This window comes from Vigna radiata, chromosome 5, assembly GCF_000741045.1.
Source record: "Vigna radiata var. radiata cultivar VC1973A chromosome 5, Vradiata_ver6, whole genome shotgun sequence".
Taxonomy (NCBI): Eukaryota; Viridiplantae; Streptophyta; class Magnoliopsida; order Fabales; family Fabaceae; genus Vigna; species Vigna radiata.
The window spans coordinates 14,945,094-14,964,783 of record NC_028355.1 but is presented as its reverse complement, the minus strand read 5'-3'; the positions used below and the strand labels follow the sequence as shown (position 1 = coordinate 14,964,783).

Here is a 19,690-nt window from a genome sequence, read left to right as displayed (position 1 = left end):
CGTTTCTCATAAAATAAATCTGAGTGGGGTGTTCAAATTTTCCCCAATTCGTTTACCCATTCATGTTTCTGTCCTTGATAGGAATTAAATAGGTATTTACTCTTTATTCGCCCCCAGCCTCGTGTGCCTCGAGATTAAACTATTCCACGAAACTGCGTCTCTGTCAGTCATTTCCTCAAACACTTGGTATCCTGCACACGACTTCATCACAAAAGGGATAGTGAATTTGTCTGGCAATGCTGATTTCGTTGCATGTCTCAGCATTTCTTTAAACACATAAATTGCTAGAGAATATTTGTGATTATGAGTGCAGGTTCTGATTATTGCGTTGTAAGAAAACACGTTTGGGTCCTGTAGGTTTTAGAATATCAAGGTCGCGTAATCCACGTGACTCAAGTTGTCGCACAGATCCAACATTTTGGTGGCCAAAAAGTTGCTCTGTGACAGTGATAACTTCACGATGTGAGCGTGAAGCTTCTTCAGTTCCGCAATTTTTGAGCAGGTTCTATGGAATCCAGTTATTGGCACATTGTCTCTGTTTTAATCACCGAATGTTTCGATTTTTAACCCTTTCCATCTGGAACATCAAGCTCAGGTTACTAACTTTATTCATTCCTCTTATTATTATTATTTTAATAATTTTTTGTAGGGTTTTAAGCTGTTTTGAGTTTTAAGATTTTTCTCCTTTGCCAGATAGAGAGTCACTGCACAGAGTAGGTGGAACTCCTCGGGGGTGTTGGCTTCCTTCTTGTTCTTCTGATAAAAATGGAAGATGAAGTTGACGTGTAAATTTTTTTAAAAAAAAATTCAAAATTGACACGGTGGTAGTTCTACTGTTAAATTTTTTACGCCTTAGCAAAAAGGGTTCAATTGAACAGTTTTTTCAAAAGGTATGATCATTTGTTACAAAAATAAAAAGATAGGATTAAATTGAACATAACCTCCCAAACAAAGGATCATAAACGATATTAAACCGTATATAAATGAAGGTATATAAAATTAGTCTGAAATAAAAGCTAAAAGTATAATTGTGACATGTGCTGAATGTTTTTGGGATGATTGTAATATGATCCAACTTGATTAAACACCGGTTGGTTCAAAGTGAAGATATATTATATTTTTATCATAGTTTTATTTGTTATAAATATTTTAGAACTTGACTTTAGTCTCTAATTTTTAAATTTGGATTTTAAATAATTTGAATTTAACCTAGATGTTTTATGAGTGTTGAAGTCTTATAATGTGAATCAATCAAGAATTATTTTTATAATTTTAAAAGTATTAAATTATGATTGATAACAACGTGATAAAAACTATCATTAAATGTATTATTTATTCAAATACTTTTGAGTTCTGCTAGTACACTGGCAGTGATCCAAATTTTGGTTTAAATCCTTAATTTTTTAATCTAATTGCTTTTAAAAGTAAATGATTAGGCCTTCACTTTTGAATACTTTTGTTAACGTTAACTTAAGTTCTTATAATTCAAGTCGTCACTGCATCTATTTGTAGTCATTATTATGTTAATGTGTGGCAGTGAATAACAGGGGAAGGCGTAATATAGTTCATATTCCTTCCTTATTGTGAAAAATATATGTTCTTTTTTTTTTCATTTTTTAGGCTCAAATCAGTTAAATATGTTAAGTCCGAAAATTTCATAAAGGCTTCCAATTTTCTTATGGTCATATATTTTTCTTTTAGAAAAAAATGAGTGTACTTGGTGCAAGGTTTGCGAAATTAATCTATCTATCCATAAATAGTTATATTTCTTGAAGGGAAAAGAAAATTAAAATGAACATAGTAATAAATTAAGTCTTCATATATAAATTTTCCAATTAACATTGATTCAAACCTAACAAAAGACAAATAAAATAAATTTTTAAAATACTCATAATTAAAAATTTATGAGTTAAATATGTTTTTAGTCTTTAAACTATTACACGATTTTGATTTTTGTTATTTTTTAAAATTTTGATTAATTTCCATTCATCTCTTCTTGAAAAGTCTTGAATTTAGTCATTCATAACCAATGACATTAGTTTTTTTTTTTTTTTCTGATATGGCTAAGAGTATGTTACTTCTTAAGGACATGTATAACAGTATTCTCAACATGTCATTTGATTTTTTGACAAGTCATTCTACATGTATAAATTATAATTTGATTTAATACTTATTTTGGTCTTTTAGTTTGTTAGTTCTTCTCTTTTTGAGTTATTCAAAGTGGTCCTATCTTTTGTAAAAATGGTTTAATTTAGTCATTTTTGTTGACGGCGTTTAAAATACTAATGACATAATGTTCACCTTAACCAATAAATTATTTGTCCAGTTTTATATTATGTGGCCACGTAACAATGTTCAAAGTTTCAAACATGCGCTAAGAACTACCACCACCTTCACATTCCATTTCCATGTATTCCTCAACCAAATAAATAGATTTGAAACATAGCCTGTATTCACCTAAATAATGAGCTATAAATTGAAAAAAATGGTGACACAAACAAGTTTCATCTCAGACAAAATACATGAACCCTACAGGAACCCTTCTCTAAGGTTCAAAAGAAAGTAGTTAGTTCCAGTTTCTTTTAGAAAATTTATAAGGGTAAAATCTACAAATGACAAACTATCATCATTAAGGATTTTCTAAACCCATAGGATAAGAACATATTGAGATCAACTAATACAACTTCATATGGAAAACATCAAGCTTTATTATCATTTACTATACTCATAATCAAATTTCCATATTAGTGTCTTCAGGAACAAGTTCTTGGTGGCAACCCTAAACCTTAAATCGAGAATGTAAAACATTAATCGTGATCATCCTCTTCTGCGAACATTACTGTGAAACGCCTTGCTCCTCTTTGCCTTTGTCAAGAATCACGAAATCACAACCTCAATCTCCTCTTTCTTCAACCTCAATCATGCAACTTGCACAGAAAACTCTAAAATTTCAAATCAGAAAATCCCTAATATGCAAAAACCCAAATCACATCATCACTCCCCCATGTTCGTCTTCTACACCTTGAGACAGTCTTGCCCTTCATTGTGAGAAACACCTGTAAAGAAAAATCAAACACGGAGGAAAGTCAAGGGATGCAAGGGAAATGATGGTTGTTGTAGTAGTTGAGGAAGGATTTGTCAAGAAGAAAATGAAGAATAGAAAGAAAAATACAAAAAGTCAAATAAAAGATTTGAGCTTTGCCACATCATGTGTCAAGTATTTTAAAACTAAACAGGTCATTAAAGTGAACATTACACCATTAATGTTTTAAAAACCGTCAATAAAAAGAACCAAATTGACAACTCAAAAATAGAAAGATCACTCTAAACAAAACTAATAAACTAAAAGAGCAAAATAGGGATTAATCCTTATAATTTTGTTTCTTATTGTAATTTAAAATAAAACTAAAAATAAAAGTGTAGGGTCAAAATGGAGAACCCCTCTTCTTCATTCATGGGGAAACTTCTCCTTTCTCTATTCATGTCAAACGGAAGCAACCAAGTTTGCGACAGTGGCATCGTTATAACCTTTTTTTTCCTTTCCATTTCTTGTCTTTCCAAATCGAAGGTTACAACCCTTTCCTTCAAGGTTTCTCTCACCATCACACTTCCTCATCAGTTTTTTTCCATTCCATCACCAATAGATAATATGCATTGCTATTTAAAGCTTTAATGTAACAATTTCTCTAAATCTTAGTATGAAATAATTACCATATATTATTTTAATTATCCGTGTCATTTTGAATAAAATAATAGCAATGATATATAATCAAAGGTACATATTATATTATTTTTAATATATACCAGTAAATTAAATAATTATAGGTTAGTATGAAATTCTATAAATATATAGAGAATGATAGTAATTAATCTATTGATGGTTTAAATGGGCAATTTAAGTATACACAAAGGACCCAAAAACATTAGTACAGTTATAAACAATTAACAAGCTTTTAAGAAAAACTTTGAACTTATTTTCTGCTGTAAACTTGCGTACAGAAAAGACAACTTAAATTAGTAATATTTATGATTTTATTTAAAACTAGTTTTATTAGGAAACTTGTACATGAGACTTCATAATATATGTAGTGTCTTTTTCAAACTAATAGAAAGATTTTGTAAAGAGACTTTGCACTTTCTCTGCTGGATTGTCCAAAGTCCAAACAAAAAATGCTTTACTTTCTACACTATACCGACAAAATGCTTCGTAAAGTGATGCACACTATGAATAGAATAAAATAGGGAAAATATTCATTTATTCTTAATTTTCTTAATTATTAAATGTTTCTACATTCTATATGATTACATATTCCGATATAAGATTTTATATATAATTTTATCCTTGAATCAATTTTTTTTAAATATAATTTATGTTTTTGAATGAAGAGACCAACGATTCCGATCCACGAACTATCTATAAATGGTTGTTTCCCACTTCCAATAATGCTCAGACCACACCATCTCACGTTACATCATCACTGCTAAAAAAATCACAACATTCCCAATCGAATATTAATAAATTTAATATGTATTTTTCTTTTAGATAAATCTGAAAAAAAAATGTTATTTGTTAATAAATGGGTAACTAACTTTATTTTGAGCAATTATTCAGTGCCTAACCTATCATCTATGATGAATGAGTAGAGAGAGGTGACGTGAGAACCGTTAACTGGAGAAGAAGTACCTACACACCCTACAACCGTACACCTTCCCACAAGGGATAATAACTAACTACCACTTTCATTTCATCTTTTCTTATATACTTACTCTCTTCAACAAACAATAACAACAACACCACACGCTGACGCCGTCAAACAATATTTCACTCTCCTTTTCAGTGCGTGACTTTCACCACCAGATCTTCGCTCTCTCCATTTTTCTGTCCACCTTCTTCCTAATTCAATTTCCCTCACGTAAACCATGCTCCACCTCCTCACAAATTAGGGTTTCTGCTGTCCGACACCTTGGGGAATCGATGGCGTCACTCAATCCGCAGCCTCTGCAGTTCCAGGTCCCTGCGATACCCGTCCACGACGACGATGACACTGACGCCGCTGATGATGCTGCTATGGATGAGTTCGAGGATGCGCATGTTACTTCAGTCAACGTCGTTGCTAATGCTGCCAGTCCCAACCAAGAACCGCTGTCTGCTTTGCCTTCCAGAACTAGCGAGCTCACTCTTTCTTTCGAGGGTGAGGTTTATGTCTTTCCCGCAGTCACTCCTCAGAAGGTGATTCTATTTATATAAATAATATATATATATATATATATATATATATATATATATATATATATATATATATACACAAACACACACACAAACACATATTAATTTCTTGGAATGTTCTCAAACTTCGAAGCTTTTTTTTTTTTATTATGCTATGGTTCGTCGTTTTGTTGACACAATTCATTGCGATTGGTTTGGGTCATGTAGGTTTTTCGGTAAATTTAACAAAGTGAAGGGCGGGGAGTTTTGGTAAATGTTAGGATTGTAAAGAAAAAGTAAATAACACAAAGGTTAAATAAAATTACATTCTCAGTGGTTTTCGGATTGGCAATATTCGTATAGAATTTCTTTCAAAGCAGAGATATGAAACCATAGACACAGAATCAAGTAAAATTCCATCAACGAAATAGTTTTATGTAATTAATGGTATGTATTTTGTTGTAAGAGATGCAGGATGTGTGGGCTATGTCTTGGTTTTTGTCATGATTAAAGAAAGATTTATAAAGCATGGGGTGAATTAGAAATGTGCAGCAGAGTTGGATTGTTTACAATCTGTTAGTATTAATCTATTGAAGAATAAGCAGTTTGGAAAGGCTTAAGCTTAGTATTGGGAACGATATAAATTTAGCCTCTAGCTTAGGCTTCACCATTTTGGGTATTGCATTGTACCTAGACTTAATTGCATCAACCAAACGATATAGTACTGCAATTTTTCTTAAGGATTTGAAATTTTAAGATAATATCACAGAGGCATTATAAAATAAATTAAACCCCCCTTTTAAAATATTATGGGATGAGGTCATTTATCTCATTAAATGATGCGTGTCCAGTTAGAGTTCGGTGAAGTGTTTAGTGAGTCTCAAATGAATTTTAACCACTAAAAGAATATATTTTATGCATAATCCTCTTGAGTCTTAAGCCTAAGTAGTGTCCGTATTCCGAGTCAACTATATAATGCTAGCAACTTGAGTAATGTATATGGGGTGCATAAGTTTCATATGGTGGAAAATTTAGTATTTAGTTCTCACTTCTTAGTTGTTAGATTTTGAGGATGAATTCTCCAAATAGGTGCTTTTCAATTGATATTAGAGCTAATCAAACAATTGATAGTAATTGTGAAGCTAACTATTGTAGACTGGTTCAAATTTCTGATCATTTCAAACAATTGATGGGAGATCGAAACCGGCATTTAAATTAAACCTATGTACTGTTCAACTCTTCGAAAGAACGGCGACAGAGAAATGCTTGGTGATCAAATTTTACATTGCAGGTTCAAGCCGTCTTGATGCTTCTGGGAGGACGTGATGTGCACGCAGGTGTGCCTGCTGTTGAACTACCATTTGATCAAAGTAACAGGGTAATGTATATATCTACTTAACGAGATCAGCTTGATATCTTGTATTGCTATTTTAGGCTTTCATTTGAGTACTTTACTAAATTCTCTAGGGTATGGGTGATACTCCGAAGCTTTCGAACCTTTCACGAAGAATTGCATCTTTGGTCAGATTCCGCGAGAAACGAAAGGAAAGATGTTTTGACAAGAAAATTAGGTATACTGTGAGAAAAGAGGTGGCACAGAGGTAAATAAAATTTCAATTGCACCCATTTCACCTAAATTATGGGATGACCTTTTTTCCAATGAAAACTGACTTGGTTGTGATAATAATATCAGGTTGTTTCTGAAGTTTAATGTGTTCTTTTATATTTATAATTTTTTTATGTTCTGTTTTTGTTGTCTTTTACTCTTGTTAGGATGCATAGGAAGAATGGGCAGTTTGCATCCTTGAAAGAAAGCCCAGGGTCATCTAACTGGGATTCTGCCCGGAGTTCTGCTCAAGATGGCACTTCTCATTCTGAATCTGTGTGAGTTTTAAAGCTTGAGTTTCCTATATATATATATATATATATATATATATATATATATATATATATATATATATTATATTATATTATATTATTTTATCAGTGTTGTGGTTCTTTGCGTGTGTATTTTACTCCATTTTCGTAAACATTAATTATTCACGCTCCTTGCTTTTTCATGTCTTCTAGACGCAGATGTCACCATTGTGGTGTCACTGAAAATAATACTCCTGCAATGCGTCGGGGGCCAGCTGGACCAAGGACTTTATGTAATGCATGCGGCCTTATGTGGGCAAACAAGGTTAAGTTTGGCTGTGATGAAATGCTTGGTGTGAACTTGAACATCTGTACTTTATTTTAAGTACAAGGACAAAATTGCTTTCCTCTAAATGAAGTCAGCTAGTTACATGGATGAAATGATATTATCGTGTTATGTCAAACTTCTTGTGTTCAGAATGGCCGTATAAGTTTAAAGTAGAATTATCAAAATCTGATTTTAATATTTTGGCCATAATGATATGGAAACTGTTCTGGATTTCTATAGCGCCATTTCACTGTTCATGTTGTGGACTATGGTCCAATGGTATAAGAACTAGCCGGAGCTTTATGGTCAATATAGCCTTTTGCCTTATCAGTGGCATGTTTCTGACCACATGACATCCGCTGGACAGAATATGTATTTTTTTCTCTTTCTTGCATTCTCTTTGTTCCTTCTCATGAACTGCATCATCAATTTCATTACCTGTTTGCACCTTACAAATATCTTCATTTCCCTGAATCCACTCCTCAACTCTGACAGGGCACACTCAGAGATCTCAGCAAGGGAGGAAGAAATCTTTCTGTTGAGCAAAGTGATCTGGTATGTAAGACAGAGCTTAATTTTCTTCCAATTTATTCTCTGATTGTAAATGCAAAGGGAGATCGGTTCTACTTATATTTTTAAATATCAGTTCCAAATGAAATGTTTCACTCATGGATCTGTTATTGGGTGTGAAATATCGAAGTTTTTTCTTGGTAAATATTTTGTGATGGGAAAATTAAATTCACTAGAGATAAAAAAAAAATAGGTATAAGTAGATGGAGGATAACGTAATACGATTCAGTCACACTCCCTTAGTAACAAAGTCAAAGATCACCGGTCAAAACCCCATTGGATAAGGTATCTTCATGAAACTTACGAGTTAAAGATTTCTGATTCCAATCGATATTCGATAGGGTAAACAGTTGACATGATAATAAATTCCCTTATCTTGATGGAGTTAGTAATTATTTTTAAAGAATTTAAAATGCTGAGTGAACTATGTTGTTTGCCTGATATTTTTTTGAAGAACATTTTAAAAATGTGGAATTATTTTAATTTTAATTATTTAAAAATTATAGAATTTAAATTCTATTAAAATAGTTAGAATTTGAAATGTTACACTTGTCTTTTATCTCACATCTATGTATTTTCATTCGCTTATCTCCTCTGTTTCTGTCTACGTTCTTTCCTCCGCTCTCCACTGATTCTCTTTCTTTTCCTCTCTTTGTTTTCCTTTCTCCGATCTCTCTCATTTGTCCTCTCTTCACTCTGTCTTCTCTCCTCTCCCTTCTCCCTTCTTTTTTATCTATTTCGAAAGTGTCATATTTTTATTTTTAATTAATAAATACTATTACATATTAGCTTTTGTCATTAAATGTTTAAAATTAAGTCAATATTTTATACTGATATTTCAGTTATCTAAACATTTTAAATTTTTCTACACATACTAGAAATTAAGTTACCTATCCAAATTAAAAATTTAAGTTTAATACATTTAAAGTGACTTATCTGAATAAAATATTTGAAGAATATAAAATTTAATGTTCAACAATTCAAATTCAAAACATTTCTAATTTGTTAAAATTTCTAAAAGCGACCTTGCTTTTTTTTTTTTTTTCTGTAAAAGATTTATTACTCAACACTGTATAGTTGAATATGAATATTTGGGTTAAAATTATTTCTAACCAGAAGCAGATCCATTTTATTTTTCAATAGTTTCAAAACAACCTAATCCCCAATAAGGGTGAAAAACCAACTTATTAATTTGAATTAGGTTATTTTGATTGGCTTTACGACAGTAATTCGTTTCAACAGCCTTACCTGGTGCATATATCTTCCTTTCAGTTACATTGCAGTTCTACTATATATACATTGGTGGTTTACTCATCAACGTGCATGGAATTTTCAGGATATTCCTATTGATGTCAAGCCTACTTCTGTTATTGAAGGAGAATTGCCCGGCATCCATGATGAGCAAGTAGAATCTTTTACATATTGCAAATTCATTTTCGACAGTACACATTGTTTTTCCTTTTCATGAAACTTTTCATGGGGTATGCAGGGTAGTTCTGAAGATCTGTCCAAGTCCAACACAGGTGATGGCTCTAGTGGTCATGCAGTAAACCCTAGTGATGAGGTAGTTTTAAATCTCTCTCTATATTACACACACATATATAGGTATTGAGAAAATGAAAGCATATAATGAATTTCCATGATGCTTGTCTTGATGGGTATTTGGGTGATTTCTTGCTCAGGAATTGCCCGAAACTGCAGACCACTTTACGAATGCTCCGCCATTAGGACTTGTTCATTCTTCAAGGAGTGACACTGAACAGGTATTCACAACCCTACACAATTGTAAGGGCGACTTCATCTGAGTTCAAATAGAGCCCCACTTTACCAATGGAAGTTAAAGTGCAGCCAATTATACATTTGTAAATACAGTTTTTTATTTAACAACTCTTTTTTAACAATTTTTTGACAACAAGATACGTGTTACTATTTTATTGGTCTGTTTGAATTTATTCTAAAAAAATATTTGAAACGGACCAATCACAAACTGCCTGCCACGTATGCGTTGTCAAAAAAAAGTTGTTAAAAAGACTTTTTCTTTTTTTATATTACTCATAACATGCATTTCAGGAGCAATTTCTTATGAGGTTCATTTTGATCTTCAGGAACCTCTGGTTGAACTTTCTAATCCTTCAGATACAGACATTGACATTCCAGGAAACTTTGATTAGAAGGTACTAAGTCATTCTTTACGTTGTAGTATATTGTTGATGAGATCTAGAAGCAGTGATACATACCAGAAATAATTAGGAAATTCGGGGTTATGACTAATTGTAGCCCTCGGAAATGGAAACTGAAATGATTACGGATTAACAAATGTCAAGAAGCTCTGTATTCCGGCCTAACATTGGGTAGTCTGTGACATTGATGCTGGTATACGTGCCAGACATTGTTTGTGTATATGTTATAATGAGATTTTTCTTCAGTGTTTATATAATAAAATATTCATCACTTAGGCCTGTGTTATTAAAATTGCTCTCAACATGCTCCTGACTATAATAATTTCATTGAGATCAAAGCTCTGCAACCCTGATTTTAGAGATGAAATTTCGGTGATATGGTCTGCCACTCAAGAATGGTTATTTGAACGTCAACGCAGCGGTGTGCTAATTAGGACCTTCAGGCAAGTTTAGGTTGGTGAGACCATTTGAATATGTTATAATTAGCACAGATAGACTTGTTCCAAATGTACATATACATATAAAATAAATATTAATCATCGTCTTCTCAATGTTCTTCCAGACACATGTTACCAATTCTGTTGGGCAGGTCCGAAAGAATTGCCACTGTTGTTTAAGTTATTTAAAACTAATTGTTGCGTTAAGTTCCGAAACTGAATTTATAGGGCTTATAGGTCTTTACAGGAGAACTAGTATATTTAATTACTTTTACCAAACTTATTACTCTCTTCCTCCCATTATCTGTCTTTTGAAATAAGAGAACACAGATTTCAAAATAAAGGTCATTTTTAATGTAATATTTTTTTTTTTTCATTTGTATTCCTAATAATATTTATACTTGACAAAAAAACTATAAATAAATTAACAATGGTACATTTAATTTTGTAAAATTGTTATTTTTTTTATCTATTTACTAGTTATTTTTTAGTTAGTGCAAAGAATACTTAAGATAACTTTTACTAGATAACAAAGAAAATATTTAAAAAAGTTTTATTTTTTTCTAATATTTAAAATTGTTAGAAAACATTCTATATAGAAAGTGATCAATATTTATGATTTCTTATTTTTTTTATCGAGATATTTAAGCTTTTTGGTTGATATATTGCGTTTATTCATATTTCATTGGGTTTCGAAATTCTTCTGTTAAACGTTCTGAAAAATGTTCTTCCCTTCCCAGTTTTCTGTCTGCAGCATCTTTTGAAACATAAAACAAAATTTTAAAAAGAAATCACAACAAAGTTTTTCGAAGGTCACAATTTGCAAGTCACAATCGGAATAGCATCCTTTTCTCTTTAAGGTGAATTGACTTTTATTCTATAATCAACAAAATCAAGATTGAAATCGACGCTTCTTTGACCATTTTTCTTTTTCGTTGTTTATAAAGACAGTAGCTATGGCGGCGTTTAGGTGAAGCGACAACGCCATGGCTCCTCCTTTGAATTCTAAATGTGTAAAGGAAGATATTGCTTTTATTCTATTTTTCAAAATATAATCAAATGTATGTACATAATGATGCCAACCTCTAAAGCTCCTATTTGCTAATAAATTAAGAAGCCAAAAATTGCACATTGAACAGAAGCTACAGGAATATACAACCCGAAAACAACGCAAGAGATGAAGAAAAGGGTCCTCACCGGTGACTGAAGTTGTGGACACGAATAGAAATGTTAGATGTGCGATTGATGTTGCATAGAAGATGAAAGCGACCGATGACTTTGGTTTGCCACAGAAAATACACAACAGTATATCGAGTCCAAAGTTCACTTTCCATTCCAATCGCCCTCTGGACAAGATGTCTAGCTTTCAACCCATCTTCTTCTTAGTAGAGATATCCTCTCTCACTCTCTTCTATAGTGAGTACTTTAAGAATTAAGCGTCGTGTGCTCAGCTAACAAGTACCAAATCCTTTAGATGACAACATTTCTATTCATGAAAATCTTCGTAGGGTGAGGATCCACTTGAAGAATCACTGTCAAATGGAGTTGTCTCTCGTGGCGACGATGGTAGTGATTCTCTTTGTTGTGAAGATGAGCCTGCAAGTGATGCAAACTTCATTCCTCAAGTAATCAAAGTGACATCCAGTCGATAAGCAGATAAAAAAGAGCAGGAAGTCAAAATACACAACACAGCTTTGAATAGCTAATTTTCAAGTCTAGACTCTTCCCAAGTCTTTTAAGATAATTTGAGTTTGTTGTAAATGTTGGGTTCCAATGGCCAGAATAATCTTGAAAGTAACGGTATTCAATCACTAAAGTATTCCTTCCATCTATCTGATATTTTAGTTTTATCAAAATACTTGTAATTTTAGAAAACCAAAAAAAGCATTATTTTTGTCGACTATTACCCTTAATTTTCAGTAGCTCCACTAAATACTTGCGGATTCATAACTACATTATATCTCCTTTGGTAAGAATGATTTTGTTGAAGACAGATATCAGTCCAATACAGGAGGAGGAAAGTAATTTTAGAATACATACAAGTGTAATTCATTATTTTTCATTCTGATTATTCATACGAAAATTATCACTAGCACGACTATCATTAGTTAGTGTTAGAAAGTTGATTTTAAACCTAACTTAAACTCATAAAACCGACTTGTCAAGTGAGGTTTATATCCACTTATATACTCTGAATAGACCTTATCTCTAGTCAACGTGGAACTTCCAATAGTTAGAAATGATTAGCAGTCCAACAGTAATAGAGAAATGAAGTTAGAAGAACCCATTATGCTTTTACTTAAATGAAGCAAACAACCTAAAGGATAGGAATTGATCCAGAGAGAGGAGGAAAAAGAATAAAAAAGGAGTCTAAAATTTGCACATTAGGATCACAGCAGAGAGGCATCACAGGTTTAGCAAGCTTCCCATGCAGTGCACCTAAGTTTTGTTGAAAGGAGAATTAGGACCTTCAATTTTTTAGCATACTTCCTTATATGTCCTATTCAGAACCCACTCAATTTCCTAATCATCATAGTTCCTCCTCAACAAACTGTATTTGGAAAAATTAAACCTCACTACAAAGCAAGTACTCTATTTGGATACCTGTACTCTGTAATTGACAAAATTATTACAGATGGATTTTTAGACCTCGGATTTCTTTATTCCAAGGTGTGGGCAGGCTAAGTTGAGCAACAGTAGCCCATCTATTTTACACTGTAAGTCAGCTAATTTAAAAGTTATTACGTGAAGGGATTCTTGATAACAAATGGTACTTTCGTTCATAGTGGAGCAGTTTCTCCTCGCTTGTGCAAAAAAATTTGGAAGACTGTCATCTGTTTGGGTTTTGGGCATAGACCTTGTATTGTTTAGCGGTTGACTTCAAATAACAAAACATCAATTAAAAAATTATTTTGACCAGAGTACAAAATCATGTTCATGGCTATTCTTTAAATTGTAAAGCAAACTTACTTGGAGAGTGCCAGGACATTCAAATGTCTTTCAATTATGCCAGTTTTGGGATTGGGTTGTGTTTATGGCTTTTCTTTGGTGCTTTAATGATAGTTTTGTCCAGAGAATTTATATTATTTATATGTAGACATACCACTTTATTGCATCCTTTCCTTGAGCTATTTTAGTTGTTTTCTTTTTCTTTTTCTCTTTGTAGGGGTTTCTTATTAAGATTTTGTCCATACCTAATTCTTTCTCCCCTTTCTTTCAAACTTATATATTCTTCTAAACGAAATCCGAAAAACAACCATGAAACAAATCAATATTAAGTACACAAAAACGATAAAATTAATAGCATAAAAGCGACAAACAAACCTTTTTGTCCTCTCGAACGGAACTTCTTAGTGTGCCTCCTAATAAGTTCTTTGGCTCTTGTGATCGTGAGTTGCCGAGCAAAAGGGGAGAAATCCACATCACTTTCGCTCCAATCACCTTGAAAATCATTATCTGCTTCACCCCTCATAGTTCTGAGCACAAATGCCTTTGCCTTGCGGCGTTGAGTATTGAACAATCCTCTAATGGATGTTACAAATCCATCACCTGCACCATCACTTGGACGCTTAGGCCACGATGGTGGATATTGATCAGATTTTCCTGTCTGCCCTTCATTGTCACTAAAGTTAAGATCAATTTCAGGAACACCAGCACCAGTATGTTGGCTCTGGCCTTTGTCTTTAAATTTCCTACCCTACATAATCATTTAAAAGAAACACATTGAAAAGATTTAGTAGAACAGCTAAAGTTGCCACAAAATAGGCCTTTGTTATTAATAAAGTGTGGCAAAAGACCATTTTAACGGAAATCAGAAAAATAACAATTTCACTCCATTCTGTTAAGTTACAGCAACCACATAAATTTGAAGTGGTTGGTAAAAACAGCATACGGGAGTGAAAAGGAAAAGAACAATGTTGTATGAGTATCAACGAAATGAACGGATAGAGGAAACTGAGTAATTCATTACCTGCATTCCAGTTACAGACTTTAGGACTCCCCAGATGATGTGTTTCTTAACTCGTGAGAAGAGTCTTCGCCAAGTTCCAGTAAACTCAGTTCGATGAAATTGATCCATCAGTAATTTAAGATCATTTACAACAAATCGCTGCCCTTCATATGTAACCAATAACTCAACCTGCAAGAAACAATCCATGACATTTAGCTTGAATTTGAATTTCTCCACCAGAAGTGATGATAGACAACATTTTAACAAAGTAGGCCAAAATGATCAACCTGGCTAATTTTTATGTTGTGAAACTCCATCATCTTTCGTGGCCTAGATCTCTTCTCTTCATGAGACTTGGCCACCTTTTTTTCTTCATGAGATGAACGTCCGCCTTTCACACCTTTGGAATCTTTTGATTTATTCTTAGCTGCTTCGTCTTGTTGCTTGGTAGAACCATATTGGCCATTTTTTGAGGAAGAGAAGCTTTGTAACACAAGCTCATTAGCTACAGATTCTGCCACAGTCTCTTCCCAAGTTCTGTCAAAAGATGATGTCCTTCTCAACTCGGGGGTTGAACCAGTACCAGTACCAGTGTTTGCTTTGGCATTTTGTGTTTTGGATGCCTACAAGCAGGTTTCATAAATTCCTTGAGAAAAATATATCATCTAAAATAAAGAAATTGGGAACACACAGGAAAAGAATAAACTATTTTCTTCCTTAGCTCTCTCTCCATCAATGGAGACCAATGTTAGCATCTGCAGATATTAATAATCTGACCTGAGAACCATGTCTTAGACCATCAATCAAATACTCACTTGAGCCGAGTCAACATGAACTGAAGGTTGACTTGTGGGAAATAGCATTGCAGATATGCCAGACTTGGATGGGGCCTCATACTCTTTTATTGAATGACTGCTTGAAGCAGAAGCTTCAAGAAGTGAACCTTTCTTTACACGCCTTGCACCAGCAGTGGTTGAAACCTTCCAAACCTCCTGTAAAAATAACTACTATTTTAACTTTACAGTTTTCCTGCTAACTTAACCTTGGTTTTCGGAGATATATTATTTGAAATTAGTATCCTAAACTAACCTGTCGACGTTGTGAATCTTGTTCTTCTTCTGGGAAGAAATACTCCCACATCATTCTGTACATTGTCTCTGTTAAATGAATCTTAAGGGGATAAATCTCCACCTACATTGAAAAGTAAGTTCAAGTAAGAAACGAACTGAACCAATTCAGACATTCCAAGCAAACCTTTCAACAGTAATAGCAAGTTTAGTTTCAGATTCTTAAAAAACAATGCACATTAAAAATTTTCTGGGTCCTTGATATTTACATTACGCTCACTGCAACTGCTATTCAATATGAAGTTCACATTGCTATAGTTTATTCAAAGAAAGGTGCATCACGGACATGTTTATAGAAAGACCTTCATGATATGAGCTAATCAGGCCACTAATGCACCATATTAAAAATTCCTTCTCATACTACTGCCCCACCAGAGTGCAAAAACATTCTGATACTGACTAGGAAGTATTATATTATCTTCAGATCTACTTATGACACACGCCTTCAATTTTAACCAATGAGACCACCAAAGAAATAGCAAGAAAAAACACATTTGGATAAGAATGGATTTTATTTCTGTTGCTTGATTTTGAGTTTACGGTTGCCAAAAACCTATAGAAATTATTACCTCAAAAAGTTCAAGAGGAGAATTTCCATCCTTTGGAGCTCCTTGCCGTGCATCCACTCGTAGCATCACTTTTCTGAAAAAGAAGTTCAAGGACATGGTAATGCAATGCAGTATTGCAACAAATACAGCAAGATTTCATACGCATTTCCTAACCTTTAAAAGTACATATAAAATTTTTTAGCATAACCAAGCCACACTCAAAATGAACTACAACAGAGTCAAACATACAGCAAATGTAATGGGGCTGAATTTGCCCACTTTTAGAGTTTGAATTGAATCCAAAACATAAAGTTCTCGTATACACACTACGTGAATGGTAGGAAATCCCACACCAAATGACACTAAATAACACAAAATAACTATAGCATGCATTCATATTCAATGGACTAGATAATCACAACTGTGAAAGCCATCCTGAATTGGTATCACTTATCTTATTATATAACACTATACTGCACCTAACATTTTGAAAACTGCAATAGAGTAACTGCACCTAAACAAATTGTCAAAAAGTACAGGACATCTTTCCCTACTTTAGGCAGATCCACCCAATGTAACTCAGCTAACAGTAAATCTAACTACGAAATGGTTCATGCAACTCATCACAACAGATGGCTATTCTCTTGGAAAGTATTTGACAAAAAATATAGCATAGATATAAGAATGATGAAGCTTTTACACACCCCGTTTCCTCCATAAAAAATGCCAAATGAAGAGGAACACTCCTGACCTGTTGTATTTGCAGACATATAAAACCATATCATGACTACAGGCACAACGAATGGGTGAAGAAAGAGAGAGACAAGGATGGAGTTGAATTAGAATCTCAATCAAAATTGATATATGACCTATCTCAATGATTCAAACATATTAGATATATAAATGTAAAAATTCAGTTATTCTACTGGATGTCAGTTAGTTATCAGTTTTTCTGCTATGATTAGTTTGTCACTCTCTTCTTGAGCCCATATATGCTCAGCTTGTATCTTTTTTCTCATTCAGTTCAATGATAATCCACTGGTTTTCTGTTAATATTTTCTGTTTTTTCCCATACCTAAAACTCCGATATGGTATCGTGAGCTAGGAATTGTTCCGCAATTCCTTCCCTTCTGTCTCCCAACATTTTCACAATTCTATAGCTGAAAACTTGATGATTCCAATTATTTTTAGTGGAAACAAGAAGTTGAAACTGTCATAAAGTCTAAATAGACTTTCATTGATTGGTTGTAAACCCAGCGGTTCCTCCTCACTTACTTTCAAATGATGACCATGCTTTGGAGAAATAAACCCAACTTATGAAGAATGGGAAGTCCAAGATCAAATCTTGCTTACTTAACTTCAATCTACGCTTTCAAAGTCAATCTTGTCTCATGTTCCTGGATCTGTCCAATTGTATAAGATGTGGGAATAAATTTATGACCACTTCTTCACCCAAATCAAGGCATTCACACGACCTACATGCCATCTCTCTTGACAACAAAACTATGCGTGAGTTGTTGAGAAAAAATAAATCCATTCCTGATGAACTTTGCTGGAATTGGAAGTTCCGTGGATGAATATGTTGAAGCTATTCCTAAAGGTCTCCCACAGTAACGTGCTCCAGTAATTTCTGTCATTTAAAGTAAATTTGAAACACCACCAACAATGGAAATTGAAGCTTTTCTTCTTGCCCATGGATCTAGAAGTAACAGATTTCAGAAGAAAACACACCCTCCTTTGGTAAATTACTGACAATTATATGTGAACCCTAACTCTTAAATCTTGCAGTATCACAGCAATGATGCTCGTGGAAATTTCAGTCAACCACCTTTTTCTGAACAGTGTTTGTGGCCATGGTGGTCGGATTCGCTAACTTCCAATGTCAGATTTGCCTCAAATATGGTCACACTAATATTTGTTACTACTGTGTAAATTCATCCTATCAACCTAATGAATATCTTGTTCTATATGATCCTACTATGAATCAACCGCTGATGTACTTTACTAATCAGTCTCAGCTCACTTCTAAATCAAACACCTCAGGTAATCCCACTAGTACAAGAAATCAACATCAGCCTAGTACTAACCAAGTTGTCCCAAGAGCCATCATAGCCAACTCATAGGTGTAACTCCAACTGGATACCTGATTCGGGAGCCTCATTCCATGACAGGAGAACCACAAAATATACAACAGTTTTGCGACTTTGAGGTCCCAGATTGATATTGGTAAAGGTCTGAAAGTTCAAGGTTCTGGTTCTTCATGTTTCAAAACCACTACTAATCCTAACTTCTCTCTTTACTTACACAATTTGTTGCATGTACTTTCAATTACCAAAAACAAATTGTCAGAAAATCTGCCCGTGATAATTTGAGTATTTTTCCTCACTATTGTACTATTAAACCTCAGGCAACTTCTTTTATTCATTGTTGAAACCAACGACTTCTTCCTTTATCTCAAGCTCCAAGATTGTTCATCTCAAGCTATGTCAAAGATTCCTCAACTCGTTACAGCAACTACTTCTAGTTCAGTTGTTAATAACAATTTCATAGTGAAGAAATTGCCTAGGTCTAGCAATATGTGCATGCTAGATTAGGTCATCTGAATGCTAATGTGTTGAAAACTGTATCCAATCATTGCAAAACAAATCTGTCTAATAAAACTTGGATTTCTGTATATCCTGTTGTGTAGTGAAAACTCAGTCTCCCTTCCTCTCCTTCTGAAACTATAATTCACCCTTCGAGTTTATCCTTAGTGATCTTTGGACCCATCACATATTTCATCAAGCAATGGTCATTTGTAGATGCCTTTTCAAGATTTACTTGCCTTTATCCTTTAAAACTTAAATCTGACACCCTTACTTTTTTTCAGAATTTTAAGTCTATGGTTGAACTACAGTCTACAAAAATTAACAAGTGCTTAAACTGATTGGGATGGGGTGAATTCAGGTTCTTTTATGTTGTAATTAGAGAAGATTTCTTTAGAATCTTCCTAATTAGAGAAAATAGATATACAATCTTTTATTTTATTTTGTTTTCCTAGTTTCTCTATTTCTCTTTTTAGGAAAATTAGATTGTTACAAATAGAGGATATGAGAATGTATTTTCAATCAATTCTGAATAATAAATTTCAATATTATTTTCTACTTGGTATTAGAGCTCATGGTTCAGGTCTAGTGACCGGGCTCAGACGAGTACGTCCCTCCATGATCGGATGAAGCCCTGGAAGGTGGACCACTGGCCGATAGCCTGGAAGTGAATCATGAGAGGTGGAACCCTGGAAGGTGGGCCAGTGGCCGATAACCTGAAAGTGAATCATGAGAGGTGGAGAGCAAGAGATGCTCAATTTGACCATCGATTGTAAGAGAGAAGTTTTGACCATGGTGTACTCGAGGATAAGAAAGAAGACTTCCGCTATAGGGGAGGTGGTCCTTTGTTTGAGGGGAGGATGTTGGGTACAAACAAAGTCCCACATCAAAAAAAATAAGAGA

At 33.7% G+C, this 19,690-nt stretch overlaps 2 protein-coding genes across 13 annotated transcripts in view; one reads left to right on the top strand and one right to left on the bottom strand.

The window, feature by feature from the left end:
- Nucleotides 1-4,915: 4,915 nt before the first annotated feature.
- LOC106762874 (GATA transcription factor 24) lies at nt 4,916-10,901 on the top strand. 5 transcript variants are annotated; one of them, XM_014646982.2, is made up of 11 exons: nt 4,916-5,230; nt 6,498-6,584; nt 6,674-6,807; nt 6,980-7,090; nt 7,277-7,388; nt 7,887-7,946; nt 9,298-9,366; nt 9,451-9,525; nt 9,644-9,724; nt 10,067-10,135; nt 10,474-10,901. In XM_014646982.2, the coding sequence occupies exons 1-10, from the start codon at nt 4,976-4,978 to the stop codon at nt 10,130-10,132; spliced, it is 1,050 nt and encodes a 349-aa protein (XP_014502468.1). In that variant the 5' UTR covers nt 4,916-4,975; the 3' UTR covers nt 10,133-10,135; nt 10,474-10,901. The 5 variants fall into 5 exon arrangements, 4 of the variants coding, with proteins under 4 accessions (XP_014502468.1, XP_014502467.1, XP_014502469.1 ...); XM_014646981.2 differs by having other exon boundaries at nt 10,418-10,901; XR_002667787.1 differs by lacking the exon at nt 10,474-10,901 and having other exon boundaries at nt 9,644-9,823; nt 10,067-10,386.
- A 687-nt stretch (nt 10,902-11,588) lies between these two features.
- LOC106761802 (protein SABRE) overlaps nt 11,589-19,690 on the bottom strand; it is a 32,840-nt gene continuing 24,738 nt past the window's right edge. For 7 of the 8 annotated variants that reach the window (XM_014645367.2, XM_014645366.2, XM_022780698.1 and 4 more), the window contains 7 exons: nt 16,224-16,296; nt 15,617-15,718; nt 15,343-15,519; nt 14,815-15,150; nt 14,549-14,716; nt 13,903-14,275; nt 11,589-12,174 (listed from right to left, as the gene is read on the bottom strand). In XM_014645367.2, coding sequence (XP_014500853.1) covers nt 12,065-12,174; nt 13,903-14,275; nt 14,549-14,716; nt 14,815-15,150; nt 15,343-15,519; nt 15,617-15,718; nt 16,224-16,296 — 1,339 coding nt within the window. In that variant the 3' untranslated portion in view covers nt 11,589-12,064. Of the gene's footprint in view, nt 12,175-13,902; nt 14,276-14,548; nt 14,717-14,814; nt 15,151-15,342; nt 15,520-15,616; nt 15,719-16,223; nt 16,297-16,906; nt 16,954-19,690 lie in introns of those variants that run through there. The other variant, XR_002667786.1, reaches the window with a different exon arrangement.

Bases quoted from the DNA above. Each gene is read 5' to 3' on its own strand.
- LOC106762874 (XM_014646982.2), top strand. From the start codon at position 4,976: ATGGCGTCACTCAATCCGCAGCCTCTGCAGTTCCAGGTCCCTGCGATA. The intron at 7,947-9,297 runs GTATGTAAGACA...TGGAATTTTCAG, and splicing joins CTGTTGAGCAAAGTGATCTG to GATATTCCTATTGATGTCAA. The intron at 9,367-9,450 runs GTAGAATCTTTT...TGGGGTATGCAG, and splicing joins CCGGCATCCATGATGAGCAA to GGTAGTTCTGAAGATCTGTC.